Below are 20,000 nucleotides of genomic sequence, written 5' to 3' on the forward strand. Positions count from 1 at the left end.
TTGAACAGTATTTTGTATATTGTTTTGTGTATTATACAGTATGTTGTATATTGTTTTGTATTATGTATATTGTTTTGTATATTGTACAGTATTTTGTATATTGTTTTGTATTTTGTATATTGTTTTGTATATTGTACAGTATTTTGTATATTGTACAGTATTTTGTATATAGTTTTGTATACTGTACAGTATTTTGTATATTGTACATTATTTTGTATATAGTTTTGTATACTGTACATTATTTTGTATATTATACAGAATGTTGTATATTGTACAGTATTTTGTATATTGTTTTGTATTTTGTATATTGTAGTGTATATTATACAGTATTTTGTATATTGTTCTGTATATTGTACATTATTTTGTTTTGTATATTGTACAGTATTTTGTATATTGAACAGTATTTTGTATATTGTTGTGTATATTACACAGTATGTTGTATATTGTACAGTATGTTGTATATTGTACAGTATTTAGTATATTGTTTTGTATTTTGTATATTGTTTTGTATATTACACAGTATGTTGTATATTGTACAGTATTATGTATATTGTTTTGTATATTGTACAGTATTTAGTATATTGTTTTGTATTTTGTATATTGTACAGTATTTTGTATATTGTACAGTATTTTGTATATTGTTTTGTATAATGTACAGTATTTTGTATATTGTACAGTATTTTGTATATAGTTTTGTATATTGTACATTTTGTATATTGTACAGCATTTTGTATATTGTTTTGTGTATTGTACAGTATTTTGTATATTGTACAGTATTTTGTATATTGTTTTGTGTATTATACAGTATGTTGTATATTGTACAGTATTATGTATATTGTTTTGTATATTGTACAGTATTTTGTATATTGTACAGTATTTTGTATATTGTTTTGTATTTTGTATATTGTACAGTATTTTGTATATAGTTGTGTATACTGTACAGTATTTTGTATATTGTTTTGTATATTGTACATTATTTTGTATATAGTTTTGTATACTGTACAGTATTTTGTATATTATACAGTATGTTGTATATTGTACAGTATTTTGTATTTTGTATATTGTAGTGTATATTATACATCCATCCCATAGTATTTTGTATATTGTTGTGTATATTACACAGTATGTTGTATATTGTACAGTATTATGTATATTGTTTTGTATATTGTACAGTATTTAGTATATTGTTTTGTATTTAGTATATTGTTTTGTATATTGTACAGTATTTTGTATATTGTACAGTATTTTGTATATTGTTTTGTATAATGTACAGTATTTTGTATATTGTACAGTATTTTGTATATAGTTTTGTATATTGTACATTATTTTGTATATTGTACAGCATTTTGTATATTGTACAGTATTTTGTATATTGTACAGTATTTTGTATATTGTTTTGTACATTGTACAGTATTTTGTATATTGTTTTGTACATTGTACAGTATTTTGTATATTGTACAGGATTGCTTAATATTTTTACTGTGTAGTAGTCTGTTTATTTCAATTCTTATTTTTTATCTTTATTACTTCTTGTGTAATTTATTTTTTTTACCCCATATTTGTTTCCACTACCGCACCTTAAATTGGAGTCCTTAATCTCGTTATATGCAAAGATAATGACAATAAAGTCCATTCTATTCTATGCTAGCGTTTTATGCTAACATTTTAGCTCATTTGTACGTTTAAACTTAAAAATCTATATTTTTAAAAGTTGATCAAACTTAAATTATTTCTTGTGCGGCCCGTTACCTATCGGTACACGGACCGGTACCGGGCCGCGGCCCGGTGGTTGGGGACCACTGATGTAAACGTCTCCTTTATTACCATGCTAGCGTTTTATGCCAACGTTTTAGCTAATTTGTACGTTTAAATCTGAAAATCTTGGATTTTAAACCTTGACGCCATCTTAAAAGCATGTTAACTTCTGATTTATTAGCATGTTAGCGTTTTATGCTAACATTTTAGCTCATTTGTACGTTTCAACCTAAAAATCATGGGTTTTAAAACTTGACGCCATTTTAGAAGCATGTTAACTTCTCCTTTATTAGCATGCTAGCGTTTTAAGCTAACATTTTAGCTAATTTGTACGTTTCAATCTGAAAATCATGGATTTTAAAACTTGACGCCATCTTAGAAGCGTGTTAACTTCTTCTTTATTAGCATGCTAGCCTTTTGGCTAAATTTATTTGTATTAATCTCAAATTCAAGGTTTCAAAAACTTTGGCGCCATCTTGAAAGTATGTTAGCATGCTAATATAGGAGAAGTTAACATTATTTTAAGATGTCGGCCAGTATCAAAAACCATGATAGTATACGAAAAAAATAAGCTAAAATGCTGGCTGAAAATTTAACATTTTCTGCCCGCAATTTAGCGTATTTTATTCGTATACTATCATGGTTTTTGATACTGGCCGACATCTTAAAATAATGTTAACTTCTCCTATATTAGCATGCTAACATTTTAGCCTATTTTATTCATATAAATCTAAAATTGATGGCTTTCGATAATTTGCGCCGTCCAAGAAGTACGCCAACTTTTTTTCATGTCAACACGCTAATGTTGTGTGCTAGCATTTTAGCTAATTTAGTTTAAGCTTGAACATGGCTTTAGAAACTTGGCGCAATCTTAGAAGTACGGCAACTTTTCGTACGTCACCACGCTAATATTAGCATGCTAACGTTTTATGCTATAATTGTAACAAATTTTGATAGTCTAGAACAAAAAATCCACGAGTTTTGAGGCATGTCTTCATCTTGCAAGTCTACCGACTGTTCCTATTATAACAAGCTAACGCTAACTTGCATGCTAGCTTCAATCAAACCAGATAGCAGGTTTGTTGGAATGTTCTAGTGCCAAAATGAACAAGACACAAGCAGAACGGTCATTTGTGACACAGTGTTACTGTTCAAACTGTCTGTGATGTTACAGTGGACAGAAATATGAAATATACTTGCTAAAATAAACCCTCTGCCTTGTTTTTGATCAACGCTTAGTACTACTACGCTACTAGCTAAGTGTTTTCTGAGGTGGTTTGAGAATGACTGTACTCACAGGCCACTCCATTAGGTACACCGGGGCCGCCACAGGACAGTAATTCCGAGGTTCGACATTGGTGGTAGAAATGTATACTTTTCTGACCTTTTGGCAAATCAAAGTGATTTATTGATTTGAGAACAGACAAACCCGGGAAGCGCACCGACAAAACCGGGTCCCGGGCGTTTCTCCGGTTCTGACGAATATTAGAAAAATACGCTCTGATATTTATGTACACTTGGTGCGGAGCGTGTGGCTCAGTGCGGAAATATACAAGCTTGTTCTCCGAAAGCCCCGCCCACCGGCAAGTCCGGCCTCCAACGACCGGAAGCGACGAGTCCCAAATGGTCCGTCCTCGAGGGGGCTAAGCCTGGGCCTTGTCTCGCGCGCTTCCGGTCACCAGCAGCAGGTTGCAGGCCATGAACTGCACGTTGAGCACGTTGCCCGTGTTCCCCGCGTACGAACCCACCAGTTCGCCGGACGAGCCGTCGGCCGGTGCCGCGCCGTGCGAGCCGCGCACGTCCCACACCCGGACGGAGTTGTCGGTGGACGAGGACGCCACCAGGCTGCTGTCGGGGCTGAAGGACAGGCCGGTGACGCTGTCCGTGTGTCCCCGCAGGTCCTTGAACAAGGTCCCCGAGGCCAGGTCCCACAGCTTGACCCTCTGGTCCTCGCCGCCCGAGGCCAGGTACTTCCCGTTGGGCGAGAAGGCCAGCGCCAGCACGGGGCCCCGGTGGCCGGTGAAGAGGCGGACCGACGCCCCCTGCTGGGTGCTCCACAGGCGCACCGTCTTGTCGGTGGAACCGGTGGCCAAGTAGTTGGAGTTGGGGTGGAACTTGACTACGTCCACGTCCGCCAGGTGCCCGGCGTACAGCCGCAGCGGGTGGGTGCGTGGGAAGGTCCAGAGGCGCGCCGTGCGGTCCTGGGAGCCGCTGGCGAAGTACAGGCTGCAGGGGCTCACGTCCACGTCCCACACCGGGTAGGCGTGGCCCTGGTAGAGCGCCGTGTTGGTGAAGCTGCCCAGGTCCCAGTAGCGCACGCCCGTGTCCTCGGAGCAGGACAGCAGCCCGGAGCTGTCCGTCAGGAAGGCGGTGCGATACACGGGGCCGCTGTGGCCGCGCAGCATCTTGATCTCGCTGCCCGAGGCGTCCTCCTCGTCCGCCTGAGGACACACAAGCCGGCCGTCACCTGCTGGACCGCAAAGTCCTGCTACACAACTTGGTAAGAAAAGGTCCGATCCGGTGAAACGAGAAAACAACGGTACTCACTTCCTCCTCCAGGACGTCGCAGGCCAGGCGGACGCGGGACACGTCGGTCACGTGCGGTCTGGCCTTCAGTTTGCGGGCGCGGAGGCTCCACAACTTGACGGTGGAGTTGTCGAAGCCGGCGGCCAGCAGCCGGCTGTCGGCCGACACCTCGGCGGCGTTGAGGAGCTGCTCCGTGTGGTGGAAGGCGTAGAAGCAGACGGTGGTCAGCGAGGGGGGGCCCTCGTTCACTTTCTTGATGCAGTCCTGCAGCGCCTCCAGCGCTGCCTCGCTCTGCGGGACTCCCGCGGGGAGCGCCACCCCCTCCCCGCCCTCAGCGCCACCCACTCCCGCCCACGTGGCGGTCGGGTTGGGAACGGTGGCGGCGCCGGCAGCGGTAGACCCCCCGCTGCCGCCGTACAGCTGGTAGTCAGTGCGCCTGGAGACGCTCACCTCCAGCTGCAGGTGAGTGCTGAGCACCCTGCAGATGGCGGCGTTGTCCTCGCTCTGCAGGTAGCGCAGCAGGTAGCTGTGGGCGGGCTCCGACAGGTGCACCACAAACTTGTGCTCCAGGAAGGCCTTCAGCCGGGGGTTGGCCGCCACGTCCGGACCGGTGAGGACGTGGCGCAGCTGCTCCACGGTGGCGCGCTGCTCGCCGTCCTGGAGGAAGGCGCCGTGGAAGCGGCTGTAGAAGCCGTCCACCGCCCCCTTCAGGCCAAAGTGCACCATGTCCAGGTGGAGGTAGACAAAGAGCGGGTAGAGGACGCTGCTCACTTCCTTTGCCCACGATGCGTCCGCTTCTGCAGAACGAGGAGAGACAACCGTTATCCACGGCATCGTATTTGGACCGATACGGTACACGGGAATCGATACCGGTTCTACCAATTTTTTTATGTCAATAAATGCATTAGAAGCTATTCATCTATATAAAAGATGGCTGCCATTGTTTCCTCCAAATGCAATAGGTCAAAATGAGAGCATTTCTGCAAAAGCATTGCTTTATCGCTCATTTCACGCTAAATAAATGTGATTTTTACGACAACAAATATATTTTCTGATAGCGTAAATCAGGGGTGCTCACACTTTTTCTGCAGGCGAGCTACTTTTCAATTGATCATGTCGTGGGGATCCACCTCATTCATATATATAATTTATATTTACTTATTTATGAAATATATGTTTTTGTTAATAAGTTAAAGGTGTTTAATGATAATACAAGCATGTTTAACACATATAATTAATATTGTTAACAAGTTAAAGGTGTTTAATGATAATATAAGCATGTTTAACACATATAGTTAATATTGTTACTAAGTTAAAGGTGTTTAATGATAATATAAGCATGTTTAACACATATAGTTAATATTGTTACTAAGTTAAAGGTGTTTAAAGATAATGCAAGCATGTTTAACACATATAGTTAATATTGTTAATTAATTAAAGGGGTTTAATGATAATACAAGAATGTTTAACACATATAGTTAATATTGTTAATAAGTTAAAGGTGTTTAATGATAATACAAGCATGTTTAACACATATAGTTAATATTGTTAACAAGTTAAAGGTGTTTAATGATAATACAAGCATGTTTAACACATATAGTTATTATTGTTAATAAGTTAAAGGTGTTTAAAGATAATACAATCATGTTTAACACATATAGTTAATATTGTTAACAAGTCAAAGGTGTTTAATGATAATACAAGCATGTTTAACACATATAGTTAATATTGTTACTAAGTTAAAGGTGTTTAAAGATAATGCAAGCATGTTTAACACATATAGTTAATATTGTTAATCAATTAAAGGGGTTTAAAGATAATGCAAGCATGTTTAACACATATAGTTAATATTGTTAACAAGTTAAAGGTGTTTAATGATAATACAAGCATGTTTAACACATAGTTATTATTGTTAATAAGTTAAAGGTGTTTAAAGATAATGCAAGCATGTTTAACACATATAGTTAATATTGTTAATAAATTAAAGGGGTTTAATGATAATACAATAATGTTTAACACATAGTTAATATTGATAACAACTTAAAGGTGGTTAAAGATAATACAAGCATGTTTAACACATATAGTTAATATTGATAACAACTTAAAGGTGGTTAAAGATAATACAAGCATGTTTAACACATATAGTTAATATTGTTAACAAGTTAAAGGTGTTTAATGATAATACAAGCATGTTTAACACATAGTTATTATTGTTAATAAGTTAAAGGTGTTTAAAGATAATGCAAGCATGTTTAACACATATAGTTAATATTGTTAATAAATTAAAGGGGTTTAATGATAATACAATAATGTTTAACACATAGTTAATATTGATAACAACTTAAAGGTGGTTAAAGATAATACAAGCATGTTTAACACATATAGTTAATATTGATAACAACTTAAAGGTGGTTAAAGATAATACAAGCATGTTTAACACATATAATTAATATTGTTAATAAGTTAAAAGTGTTTAAAGATAATACAAGCATGTTTAACACATATAGATTCCTTTCTTTCATGAAGACAAGAATATAAGTTGGTGTATTACCTGATTCTGATGACTTGCATTGATAGGAATCAGACAGTGGTGCGGATAACGTCCACATTTTCGAATGGAGGAGAAAAAAATTCCTCCTTTCTGTCCAATACCACATGAAAGTGGTTGGTTTTTGGCATCTTATTTATCCAGCTTCCGTACTCTTTTGTATACCGGTACACTTTACAAGAAATACATTGTCGGCAAACTCCGTTGCTTGCTAGCTTGTGCACAAGCTCATCTCAGAAGACCCTCGGGTGCCGTGAATGTCAATCAAGTGACGAAAGTGACGTCACAGTGAAGATTTATGATCGCTCATTTTTAGGACAATTTTTTTAATGCCTGGCTGGTGATCGACTTACACACCCTCCATGATCGACCGGTAGCTCGCGATCGACGTAATGAGCACCCCTGGCGTAAATGAATTCAAGGTTATTTTCAGGGAGAAAAAAGGCAACCGTGAGTGAGAATGGTGGGAGGAGTACCAATTGTATTGTCCAATAATTTGGAAAACCATAAAGAAACCCGGAATCTTTTGGGGTTAAAAAAATACCAAAGATTTAAATGATGAACTACTGGGGCGCTGAACACTTTGACGCTTGAACTGGATCCGACGGATGAACGGTTTGGGAGTTAGAGGCGGACGAAAAACGCTACGGAATAATAATAAATAGATGATTTGTATCTAAATTATCACAAAACTTTCTGTTCCCATGAGTTATGTCCCTGACATGAGTTCCCGGCAAGCAGACAAAAGCTGCCTTTGATCTTACCAAGCAAAAGGCTTGTAAAACTCCACTGTGTAGGATGGAAAGCGACATGAAGGTGTCGGTTTCTTTGATCTATTGTGATCCACAGGAAGATCTTATCTTGACCCGAGATCTACAAAGCGGAGAGAAAGCAGGACCTGACGCAAGCTCCAGGCATCTTTTCTTTGTACTGTTTTATGACCGAGGGCAACGGCTATTTACGACCCCCCTCCCTTAGAAACAGCTGTTGCCATGTAATCAGGGAAAGTCCAAATAAAAAGAGGCGGCGTGCAACCTTTCTTCAGAGCGTGGGACGACACTGTTCAAGGGTACAGGTCTATGCATTTCTACTCATTGAGCCAAATTGAATCCTGTCTCGGTTTAATTCCTTGCTTCTTGTCTGTTTAATAGATGTCATCGGGTGTTTGAACCTGACAGGAATAACCAAAATGAGCATCCAGCTAGCACAGTTTGGAAGAGTGAAGCTTTACTTCATGGTACTGTTGAAAATGTCAACATGACTTGGTGGTAGGGGTGTAACGGTACGTGTATTTGTATTGAACCGTTTCGGTACGGTGGTTTCGGTTCGGTTTGGAGGTGTACCGAACGAGTTTCCACACGAACATATTAAGTAGCCGCCTCCTTCTGCCTCTGTTTCTGTCAGTCCTCTACACAGCACCCAGCATTGTACCACCCACACAACCATCTGATTGGTTACAACCATAGCGGTAACAGCCAATCAGCAGTGTGTATTCAGTGCTTAACATTTAGCAGGTAATCATCAGGCAGCGGACTCTCCCCAAATGATAATAAACACCTCCCAGTCAACTACTAGTAACATCACTATGAGCCCGTTGACCTTCTAGAAATATAAAAGGCAACTCGGCTCGCTCGCAGTCCTGGCTTGAGGTGAAGGCTAATTCGCTTTTAGCGTAACATTAGCTCGTTTTGCGGTGTGTGTGTGTGTGTGTGTGCGTGTTACGGACAGCAAAGCCCTGTCTGTCTGTTATTTCACTTTACCTTTTTCTGTGTTGATTGAGCTGTGTTGAAGCAGCAAAAAAGGACATTATGTTAAATGAAGAGTTTCTGTCTCTGATAGTTGATATAATAATGTAAGTCATACTTGCCAACCCTCCCGGATTTTACGGGCGACTCCCAAAATTCAGCGCCTCTCCCGAAAACCTCCCGGGACAAATTTTCTACCGAAAATCTCCCGAAATTCAGGCGGACTCAGGTCCTCCACAATATAAAAAAGCGTACCTGCCCAATCACGTTATAACTATAGAATGATGGAGGGCGAGTTCTTGGTTTCTTATGTGGGTTTATTGTTAGGCAGTTTCATTAACGTCCTCCCAGCGTGGCAACAACACACAACAACAGCAGTCACTTTTTTTGTATACCGTAAAGCAGCTCGTCTGCCGTAAACAGCAATGTTGTGACACTCTTAAACAGGACAATACTGCCATCTAGTGCATTTGATGAAAGCACTTTTGTGCGTGCCACACAGCAATGTCAGAGAGGGTGTTCAGCATGGTTCGAAAAATAGTGACAGAGAATAGAACAAGGATGGACAATTCAACCCTTAACTCAACAATGAGTAGATGAGTGTTATGTGTGTGTATATGTGTAAATAAATGAACACTGAAATTCAAGTATTTCTTTTATATGTGTGTATATATATATATATATATATATATACATACACACATATATACATATATATATATATATATATATATATATAGCTAGAATTCACTGAACGTCAAGTATTTCTTATATATATATATACACATATACACATATATACATATATATATATATATGAAATACTTGACTTGGTGAATTCTAGCTGTAAATATACTCCTCCCCTTTTAGCCACGCCCCCGACCACGCCCCCGCCCCGCCCCGACCACGCCCACCCCCACCCCCCGAAATCGGAGGTCTCAAGGTTGGCAAGTATGATGTAAGTGCATCATTAAGCCTACATGAACTCCGTGGTGTTCAGGGATGAATAGTCTCTCCTATTGCTATTGTACCATTTTTTTCAGCTATAGTTACATTAATCATTAGTAATGGAGCCTAGTTTTGAATGGCAGGGTCCCTGCTATCACATGTTGATAAAAATATAACATTTACATAATAAATCAACTACAGGCTTCCCAAATGCTGTAATAAATTAAGCTTGATGAGTTGACTTGAAACTGTTTAATGCTGCACTTTTTATATCAACTTGAGGCAGTTTAATATTGATTAACTTGGGCAGAATTATTATAGTGTTCCCAATGTTAAAAGGATAAAGCCATTGTTTACAAATTTGGTGAATAAATAACCCAAAAAATTTATATTTTGTTGTTTTCTTACTGTACCGAAAATGAACCGAACCGTGACCTCTAAACCGAGGTACGTACCGAACCGAAATTGTTGTGTACCGTTACACCCCTACTTGGCGGGAGTGCTGCTCGACAATCAAAGACATGGAAATACGCCACCGGTGGATTTGACGTGAATCGATACCCGCGAGCGCCCGGGCAATTCAGTCGGTACCCGTCCCTAGGAAACATAAACATCTCCTTCATTGTGACTCCACTTTGTTTTCTTGAGCAGTTATTGTCAAATTGTTACGCTGCAATGCAACAACCGCAACTCGCAAAGTATTTACCCCGCAGGGCCTCATTACAGCGACGGCGTGCAATTACGGGCGCTATGCGAGGAATGCGGAGGCGTCCTACCTGACAGGAAGCAGCGCAGCCTGGAGTACTGCGACTCGTACTGCTGCGGGTCCGACTGACACGGCGCCGCAGAGACCACGTTGGCGCAGCCGGACTCGGTCTGAACTGCACACGCACACACACACACACACACACACACACACACACACAGACAGTACATAGATTATACAGGGGAAGAAATAACATGCAGAGTGAAGTCTTCACATGGCAAAATGAAACTTTCACTTGTTTCCAGACGGGTGAGATGTTTTTTTTACTGACTAATGGTTAGGAAAGTGATATTGAAGTTGTAGCGCCCCCTGCAGGACCAGTCAGTCAAAAGGGACTTGTACCTACACTGCAAAAACTGAAATCTAAGTAAGATGAAATATCTCAAATAAGGGTGATATTTGCTTATTTTCTGTCTGATAAGATAACTCTTCACACTAAGCAGATTTTATGTTAGAGTGTTTAACTTGTTTTAAAGGGGAACATTATCACAATTTCAGAAGGGTTAAAATCATTAAAAATCAGTTCCCAGTGGCTTATTATATTTTTCGAAGTTTTTTTCAAAATTGTACCCATCATGCAATATCCCTAAAAAAAGCTTCAAAGTGCCTGATTTTAACCATCGTTATATACAGGTAAAAGCCAGTAAATTAGAATATTTTGAAAAACTTGATTTATTTCAGTAATTGCATTCAAAAGGTGTAACTTGTACATTATATTTATTCATTGCACACAGACTGATGCATTCAAATGTTTATTTCATTTAATTTTGATGATTTGAAGTGGCAACAAATGAAAATCCAAAATTCCGTGTGTCACAAAATTAGAATATTACTTAAGGCTAATACAAAAAAGGGATTTTTAGAAATGTTGGCCAACTGAAAAGTATGAAAATGAAAAATATGAGCATGTACAATACTCAATACTTGGTTGGAGCTCCTTTTGCCTCAATTACTGCGTTAATGCGGCGTGGCATGGAGTCGATGAGTTTCTGGCACTGCTCAGGTGTTATGAGAGCCCAGGTTGCTCTGATAGTGGCCTTCAACTCTTCTGCGTTTTTGGGTCTGGCATTCTGCATCTTCCTTTTCACAATACCCCACAGATTTTCTATGGGGCTAAGGTCAGGGGAGTTGGCGGGCCAATTTAGAACAGAAATACCATGGTCCGTAAACCAGGCACGGCTAGATTTTGCGCTGTGTGCAGGCGCCAAGTCCTGTTGGAACTTGAAATCTCCATCTCCATAGAGCAGGTCAGCAGCAGGAAGCATGAAGTGCTCTAAAACTTGCTGGTAGACTGCTGCGTTGACCCTGGATCTCAGGAAACAGAGTGGACCGACACCAGCAGATGACATGGCACCCCAAACCATCACCGATGGTGGAAACTTTACACTAGACTTCAGGCAACGTGGATCCTGTGCCTCTCCTGTCTTCCTCCAGACTCTGGGACCTCGATTTCCAAAGGAAATGCAAATTTTGCATGGTTGGGTGATGGTTTGGGGTGCCATGTCATCTGCTGGTGTCGGTCCACTCTGTTTCCTGAGATCCAGGGTCAACGCAGCCGTCTACCAGCAAGTTTTAGAGCACTTCATGCTTCCTGCTGCTGACCTGCTCTATGGAGATGGAGATTTCAAGTTCCAACAGGACTTGGCGCCTGCACACAGTGCAAAATCTACCCGTGCCTGGTTTACGGACCATGGTATTTCTGTTCTAAATTGGCCCGCCAACTCCCCTGACCTTAGCCCCATAGAAAATCTGTGGGGTATTGTGAAAAGGAAGATGCAGAATGCCAGACCCAAAAACGCAGAAGAGTTGAAGGCCACTATCAGAGCAACCTGGGCTCTCATAACACCTGAGCAGTGCCAGAAACTCATCGACTCCATGCCACGCCGCATTAACGCAGTAATTGAGGCAAAAGGAGCTCCAACCAAGTATTGAGTATTGTACATGCTCATATTTTTCATTTTCATACTTTTCAGTTGGCCAACATTTCTAAAAATCCCTTTTTTGTATTAGCCTTAAGTAATATTCTAATTTTGTGACACACGGAATTTTGGATTTTCATTTGTTGCCACTTCAAATCATCAAAATTAAATGAAATAAACATTTGAATGCATCAGTCTGTGTGCAATGAATAAATATAATGTACAAGTTACATCTTTTGAATGCAATTACTGAAATAAATCAAGTTTTTCAAAATATTCTAATTTACTGGCTTTTACCTGTACACCCGTCCATTTTCCTGTGATGTCTGTTGCGTTTTGGACCAGTTGTTCCTCCCAGGGAATTCAAGTCACAATTCGCTCCCAAGCTCTTTACGACACTTTAAAGCTGAGTTGAAAAAACCCACCAGAGACAGAATAGGTATTTTGTTGTATATTCTCAAAGCTTTGCCAATATACATTGATTGAGACCAGTCTAACCCTAGAACATTCTATTGCGCCTCCCTAAAAATGGTCTGTCCTCCCGATCCCACCACCCTCTCTCTCGTCCCATCTCTGTAGACCAAACAAATGCTAGCCAAAACATATTCTAAAGAACTCAAGGTTAACACACACACAGTATACTTGCTGACAGAGCATCAAGAGAAGAAATGGAAAACACCAGCTGTTTTCAAATATGACTAAGAAATGAAAGAAGTACAACTTAAATTCGGATATATGTAAATATCTGCCTCCGACACGTCACATAGTGAAGCCAACACAAACATGGCGGAAAGAACAGCAAGCTATAGCGACATTAGCTCGGATTCAGACTCGGATTTCAGCGGCTTAAGCGATTCAACAGATTACGCATGTGTTGAAACGGATGGTTGTAGTGTGGAGGCAGGTAGCGAAAACGAAATTGAAGAAGAAACTGAAGCTATTGAGCCATATCGGTTTGAACCGTATGCAAGCGAAAACGACGAAAGCGAGGACGAATTCGGCGATCGCCTTCTAACCAACGATTGGTATGTGTTTGTTTGGCATTAAAGGAAACTAACAACTACGAACTAGGTTTACAGCATATGAAATACATTTGGCAACAACATGCACTTTGAGAGTGCAGACAGCCCAGTTTTCATCAATTAATATATTCTGTAGACATACCCTCATCCGCTCTCTTTTCCTGAAAGCTGATCTGTCCAGTTTTGGAGTTGATGTCAGCAGGCCAGGGAAGCTAGGGTCGATAGGGGGTTTAGCTCGCTCGTCTGCGGGAACAAACTTCCGCCATTGCTTGCCGTGCTACCGAGGTCCTTTGTCCCTGAATTGCTCACACACTCCGGCAGATTCAATGGGGGTCTGGCGGCAGATTTCTTTGACTTTATCGTTGGAAATGCATCTGCTTTGAGTGTCGCAGGATATCCACACATTCTTGCCATCTCTGTCGTAGCATAGCTTTCGTGGGTAAAGTGTGCGGAACAAACGTCCAATTTCTTGCCACTTTCGCATCTTTGGGCCACTGGTGCAACTTGAATCCGTCCCTGTTCGTGTTGTTACACCCTCCGACAACACACCGACGAGGCATGATGTCTCCAAGGTACGGAAAACAGTCGAAAAAACGGAAAATAACAGACCTGATTTGACTCGGTGTTTGAGAAAATGGCGGATTGCTTCCCGATGTGAGCGAATAATAGAAAGGTGTTTAATTCGCCAAAATTCACCCATTTAGAGTTCGAAAATCGGTTAAAAAAATATATGGTCTTTTTTCTGCAACATCAAGGTATATATTGACGCTTACATAGGTCTGGTGATAATGTTCCCCTTTAAGAGTTTTGGTCCTAAATGATCTCAGTAAGATATTACAGCTTGTTGCTGAGATTTGATGACCTATATTGAGTAAAACATGCTTGAAACTAGAATATCAAGTGTTGCAAAGCTGTGTCATCAACACTCAAGTATAAAACTACTTTTTTTAAAGTAATAATTTCTTATTTCAAGCATGAAAAAAAAAAATCATGACTTTGACACAATTGTGTCTCCTAATTTAAACAGATGACAGCCAAATGGACTTTGCTGTTTTATTTTCAATGAAACAATAGAAAATACGTACTCATATAGTAGTACAGTTGGCACAGTACAGTAAACTGGCAGTTAATATTTAAACATTTAACATTTCTAACAATTTTTGAACAGAAATACTTCATGCACATTCAGATAAATTCTTCCAAATTACAATTAAAAACATTTTGGCCGGGGGCCGGGCTGTATATACGCGCACTAATTGACTGAAAGAGCACGCACTTGGTGCAATGATGTCATGTTATCCATGGAAAAATGCATTTTTTAGACCATATGATTTGCCTGAGCGGCTAGGAGACCAGAAGAATAACAAGCGGTTGCCTTGTTGCCTTTCCATTAAGAACAATAAATTAGTTTTTAGATATTATGTGATTGGGCCGGCACACAAAGGCAGTGCCTTTAAGGTTTATTGGCGCTCTGTACTTCTCCCTACATCCGTGTACCACTCCGTACAACTGCGTTTTAAAAAGTCATACATTTTACTTTTTGAAACTCCATCCATCCATCCATCTTCTTCCGCTTATCCGAGGTCGGGTCGCGGGGGCAGCAGCCTAAGCAGGGAAGCCCAGACTTCCCTCTCCCCAGCCACTTCGTCCAGCTCTTCCCGTGGGACCCCGAGGCGTTCCCAGGCCAGCCGGGAGACATAGTCTTCCCAACGTGTCCTGGGTCTTCCCCGCGGCCTCCTACCGGTCGGACGTGCCCTAAACACCTTCCTAGGGAGGCGTTCGGGTGGCATCCTGACCAGATGCCCGAACCATCTCATCTGGCTCCTCTCCATGTGGAGGAGCAGCGGCTTTACTTTGAGCTCCCCCCGGATGACAGAGCTTCTCACCCTATCTCTAAGGGAGAGCCCCGCCACCCGGCGGAGGAAACTCATTTCGGCCGCTTGTACCCGTGATCTTGTCCTTTCGGTCATAACCCAAAGCTCATGACCATAGGTGAGGATGGGAACGTAGATCGACCGGTAAATTGAGAGCTTTGCCTTCCGGCTCAGCTCCTTCTTCACCACAACGGATCGATACAGCGTCCGCATTACTGAAGACGCCGCACCGATCCGCCTGTCGATCTCATTCCACTCTCTTTTTTTTAATTAAATTCAGAAAATTGGTAGTTTGAATGTCCAGGATGAGTGAAATGTGTAAATGGTTCGTACCATTTGTGGAATTGAAAAATGTGGAAATTGTAGAGAGTGGGGGCTGGACAGAGTGTGTGCTTTGCTGACCTGTGAGGCTGGCGGCCATCTCCTCGGCCGTCTGCAAGAGTTTGGCGGCTTTCAGGGCGCCCTCGGCGGAGTCTGCATACTGCCTCCTCTTCAGGTACTGAGCCACCGCGTGCTGGATCTGCTCCGCGCGGACCCGCTTCATGACCTGCGCACAAACACCTGCTCAGTAGGCCGACGAGCAGCCCTCGAATACACCCCCACCGTGATGACGTCACTGAGGTCGCATTCAAAACGTGATTTCAAAGATGGGAGAGCTAACTTTCACTTCTGCGGCGTGTACATAAGTCATGAGTGCATTTGAACAGGATGTGAGTAAGAAATAAAGAAATATAAATAGTCTTAAGGTTGTCATGTTTGAAGGCTAGGATGTTTCTGTTGAGCTAACGGCTAATTTAGCTGGTTTACAGCGGACCCGCGGCTCCACTTTTTACTTCCGGGTTACGTTTACCAACAACGAGACTCCAGAACTCACTGCATGTCGGTCTGGTCGTCTCAGCGGTCCGGTACTGGTTCCACGCCGCGCAGGTTTAGTACTAGCAGGACGTAAAGTTTGCTTGTTTCTCCATCTTGGCTCTTCTTCTCCAGCTCAGCCTCCAGACTTTCTTCTTCTTCTACTGCTACTGCGCACGCGTCACATGTCTTGGATTCATTGCCGCCCCCCTGCGGCCGGGAGGAAGAATGGCAGCAGATAGTGAGATACAGGGGCGTCACTAGCTTTTAAGGACGGGGGGGGGGGGCTTAGCCCCCAGGAGATGCACAGGATGCGAGCAAATGTTACGCACGAGCACAAAACTTCACAAACGGCTAACAAAGACTTAGAAATTATTCATTGTTATTATTATTTTTTTTAAATGCACGGGACGATGGCTTTTAACCATTTTTTTCTTTTTATGTATTTATTCATTTTACATTTTATATTAAATGTCTTGGTTTTTCCTCCCTCTGAAAATCCTATGAAATGTTTAACAAGCCATCCTATAATAATACAACAGCTATTAATGTAACAATACAATAAAACAAATATATTTAATGATGTTTTTTTCCATTATTTTAACAATAGGCTAATGTATATTACTTTATATAGATTCTACAAGAAACACAAAACTTAAAAAATAAATTGTTTACAATTGCACACACAAGGTTTTGTGCAGCTTCACTCATTGTAAAGGAAGATAATGTGCTTCGTACACCTGCAGGACCGCAAGCAAGGTCGCAGAGAAAATGCGGACTGGAATTTGAGTGATGTGGGCATTTTCTATATGAACAAGTGGAATGGATTGGATACCGACGCACGAAAGGGGCTCTCTACCTTACGCTACGAAGTGGGGGGAAACTGAGTGAATAATAACAGGTTATATGATTATTTATTTAAACTCATATTTGGGCCACTTTATAATGAATATGTCGGCATGTATTTGTAAAAAAACCCAAAAAAAACACCAAATTATTTAGGGGGGCTTAAGAATATTTTAGGGGGGCTTGAGCCCCCCTAAAATAGGCCTAACAACGCCAATGGTGAGATATATTGGTATTTGGGCCTAAATAATTTTTAATAAAATTTTTTTTAAAACGTCAATAAAAATGTATGTATAATGCACACTCTGCAAACTTGATTGCAAAGTTTGAAAAATAAAATAAATAAAAAAAACCATGACCTATGTCACATCATGAAGGCAAGTGGAACAATTTTATTTGATTGATAATCTTTTATTCTGAAAAGTTGGACATCAAAGTGATCCGGTGCGGCCTATAAAGCGAAGGAAGAAGGCAGAAATACGGGCATATATGTATGTGCCATACTTGCCAACCCTCCCTAATTTTCCGGGAGACTCCCGAAATTCAGCGCCTCTCCCGAAAACCTCCCGGGACAAATATTCTCCCGAAAATCTCCCGATTTTTAAGCCGGAGCTGGAGGCCACGCCCCCTCCAGCTCCATGAGGACCTGAGTGAGGACAGCCTTTTTTCAGGACAACAGGGTGACAAGAATTAAATCATCCAGACTAGAGACAAATTGTATCATTATGTTTATCTTACCTAAAAATAAATATATTTATTAATTAAAAAAAACAAAAAAAAACAAAATACATTTTTACTATATTTTACTAAAAACATCAAAATTAATTGTATTTTTATTTGTATTTTTTCTGACTTCTTATTACATCCAGCCATAGAATTATACATTAAAATAAAAACATTTGAAATAATTAATTTTAATTCATTTAAAATGACCATATTTAATTATTAAAATAATTGCTTGTTTATCAACAACTTTAGCATTTTATTCATTACATTTTGAAGCTCTCAGAAGCCAAGTTATGTTATATTCCTTAATATTTATTTATGCAAGTTTGAAGTATCAATTATCCAAACACAGTTTTGTTTATATATATATATATATATATATATATATATATATATATATATATGTATGTATTAAATACTTGACTTGGTGAATTCTAGCTGTCAATATACTCCTCCCCTCTTAACCACGCCCCCAACCACGCCCCGCCCCACCCCCGACCAAACCCATACATCTGTGTCATACATTTTGGTATTTCACTGATGCTAACTGTTAGCATTCTAACTTTTTTAAAGCTAATTTAGCAGGTATACATCTGTGTGTCATATATTTTGGTATTTCACTGATGATTTTAGCATGCTAACTTTTTAAACCTAATTTAACAGGAATAAATCTATCATATTTTGGTATTTCACTCATGCTAACTGTTAGCATGCTAATTCTTTTAAAGCTAATTTAACAGGAATACATATGTGTCATATATTTTGGTCTTTCACTGATGCTAACTGTTAGCATGATAACCTTTTAAAAGCTAATTTAGCAGGAATACATCTGTGTGTCATATTTCGGTATTTCACTGATGCTAACTGTTAGCATGCTGACTTTTTTTTAAAGCTAAATTAGCAGGAATACATCTGTGTGTCATATTTTGGTATTTCACTCATGCTAGCTGTTAGCATGATAACTTTTTAAAAGCTAATTTAGCAGGAATACATCTGTGTCATGTATTTTGGTGTTTCACTGATGCTAACTGTTAGCATGCTAACTTTTTCAAAGCTAATTTAGCAAGTATACATCTGTCATATATTTTGGTATTTCACTGATGCTAACTGTTAGCATGCTAACTTTTTAAACCTAATTTAACAGGAATAAATCTATCATATTTTGGTATTTCACTCATGCTAACTGTTAGCATGATAACTTTTTAAAAGCTAATTTAGCAGGAATACATATGTGTGTCATATATTTTGGTATTTCACTGATGCTAACTGTTAGCATGCTAACTTTTTTAAAGCTAATTTAGCAGGAATACATCTGTGTCATATATTTTGGTATTTTACTGATGCTAACTGTTAGCATGCTAACTTTTTTTTAAAAGCTAATTTAGCAGGAATACATGTGTCATATTTTAGTATTTCACTCATGCTAACTGTTAGCATGCTAACTTTTTTAAAGCTAATTTAGCTGGAATACATCTGTGGGTCATATATTTTGGTATTTCACTGATGCTAACTGTTAGCATGCTAGCTTTTTTTTAGCTCATGTTTTTAGTTACCGGACGCTATCTACCAAAATTGCAATATGTGGTTCTTTGGGGAAAAAAATACAATAAATCTATATGTAAGATAAGTCAAACATTATTTGAAGAGTCCAGATACAAAAAAACCCCTAGAAAAGTTTATTTAGAAAAGAGTATTTTACAGAACTGGGCCACCGGGGGGCGCTCACATCTGCGCTTGCAGATAATGCTCATAATTTGCTCTCAGCACAAATTCAAAGTAAGGTTTGGACTTGAGAGTGCTGAGCTGGTCCAGGTCCAGCAGGTCCTTGACGTCCGGCAGGTAGGTCTGCAGAGGCACGCCTGAAACACATAAAACTCTGTGACCTGGGCCTGAGGTAGACCGAGGACATGTTCTCTCTTACCTTCCTCCAGGAGCTTGAGCAGGATCTTGACAAAGATGCTGTCCTTGGCCGCCTCCAGCGGGTCGTCGTTGCCGTCGGCGGAGGACCAGCTGGGGGAGAGGGGGCGGAGTCACAACATCAGCCAATCGGGACGCGAGTGTGTTTAAAAAAAAAAAAAAAAAGCGACACGAGGACAAAAACTTCTTACTCGTCCCTGGCGAGGACTTTCCCAAAGATGTCACACTTGAGCGCCTCGATGTTGACCTCGTCTTTCTGCTCGGACAAACACAGTTGGAGGGCGAGCGTGAGGAACAGGAAGTGAGGAACAGGAAGTGACCTTGTCGGAGCCTAAATGATGTTTAAGTGAATTTACATTTTATGGAAGGTGCTTTATGTTTATTCAGCCAAAAGGGGACTATTTACTTTATTTAAATCAGTGGTCCGTGGATCGATTGGTACAAGAAAAAATAAATAAAGAAATATTTATTTTTATTTTTATTAAATCAACATAAAAAACACAAGATACACTTACAATTAGTACACCAACCCAAAAAACCTCCCTCATTCACACAA

The 20,000-nt window shown here is 40.3% G+C and overlaps 2 protein-coding genes across 3 annotated transcripts in view; both read right to left on the reverse strand.

Annotated features, from left to right (window-relative positions):
- Positions 1-3,140: 3,140 nt before the first annotated feature.
- Positions 3,141-16,194, reverse strand: taf5l (TAF5-like RNA polymerase II, p300/CBP-associated factor (PCAF)-associated factor). Of its 2 annotated transcripts, none has more exons than XM_061984595.2 (5): positions 15,978-16,193; positions 15,506-15,650; positions 10,299-10,403; positions 4,303-5,078; positions 3,141-4,196 (listed from the first exon to the last, which is right to left on the reverse strand). In XM_061984595.2, exons 2-5 carry the CDS (start codon positions 15,645-15,647, stop codon positions 3,399-3,401), a joined length of 1,821 nt encoding a protein of 606 aa, XP_061840579.1. In that variant the 5' UTR covers positions 15,648-15,650; positions 15,978-16,193; the 3' UTR covers positions 3,141-3,398. The 2 variants fall into 2 exon arrangements, with proteins under 2 accessions (XP_061840579.1, XP_061840580.1); XM_061984596.2 differs by having other exon boundaries at positions 3,966-4,243; positions 15,978-16,194.
- A 2,547-nt stretch (positions 16,195-18,741) lies between these two features.
- The window catches only part of nup133 (nucleoporin 133), a 65,858-nt gene continuing 64,599 nt past the window's right edge, over positions 18,742-20,000 (reverse strand). The window contains exons 23-25 of the mRNA XM_061984597.2: positions 19,636-19,700; positions 19,449-19,537; positions 18,742-19,386 (exon numbers count right to left, since the gene is read on the reverse strand). Coding sequence (XP_061840581.2) covers positions 19,250-19,386; positions 19,449-19,537; positions 19,636-19,700 — 291 coding nt within the window. The 3' untranslated portion in view covers positions 18,742-19,249. The remainder of the gene's footprint in view (positions 19,387-19,448; positions 19,538-19,635; positions 19,701-20,000) is intronic.

The sequence above is a fragment of the Nerophis lumbriciformis genome, linkage group LG25, assembly GCF_033978685.3.
Source record: "Nerophis lumbriciformis linkage group LG25, RoL_Nlum_v2.1, whole genome shotgun sequence".
NCBI classification, from domain to species: Eukaryota; Metazoa; Chordata; class Actinopteri; order Syngnathiformes; family Syngnathidae; genus Nerophis; species Nerophis lumbriciformis.

Bases quoted from the DNA above. Each gene is read 5' to 3' on its own strand.
- taf5l (XM_061984595.2), bottom strand. From the start codon at position 15,647: ATGAAGCGGGTCCGCGCGGAGCAGATCCAGCACGCGGTGGCTCAGTAC. The intron at 5,079-10,298 runs GTAGGACGCCTC...CTCGTTCTGCAG, and splicing joins GCTGCGCTGCTTCCTGTCAG to AAGCGGACGCATCGTGGGCA. The intron at 4,197-4,302 runs GTGAGTACCGTT...GTGTGTCCTCAG, and splicing joins GCGACGTCCTGGAGGAGGAA to GCGGACGAGGAGGACGCCTC.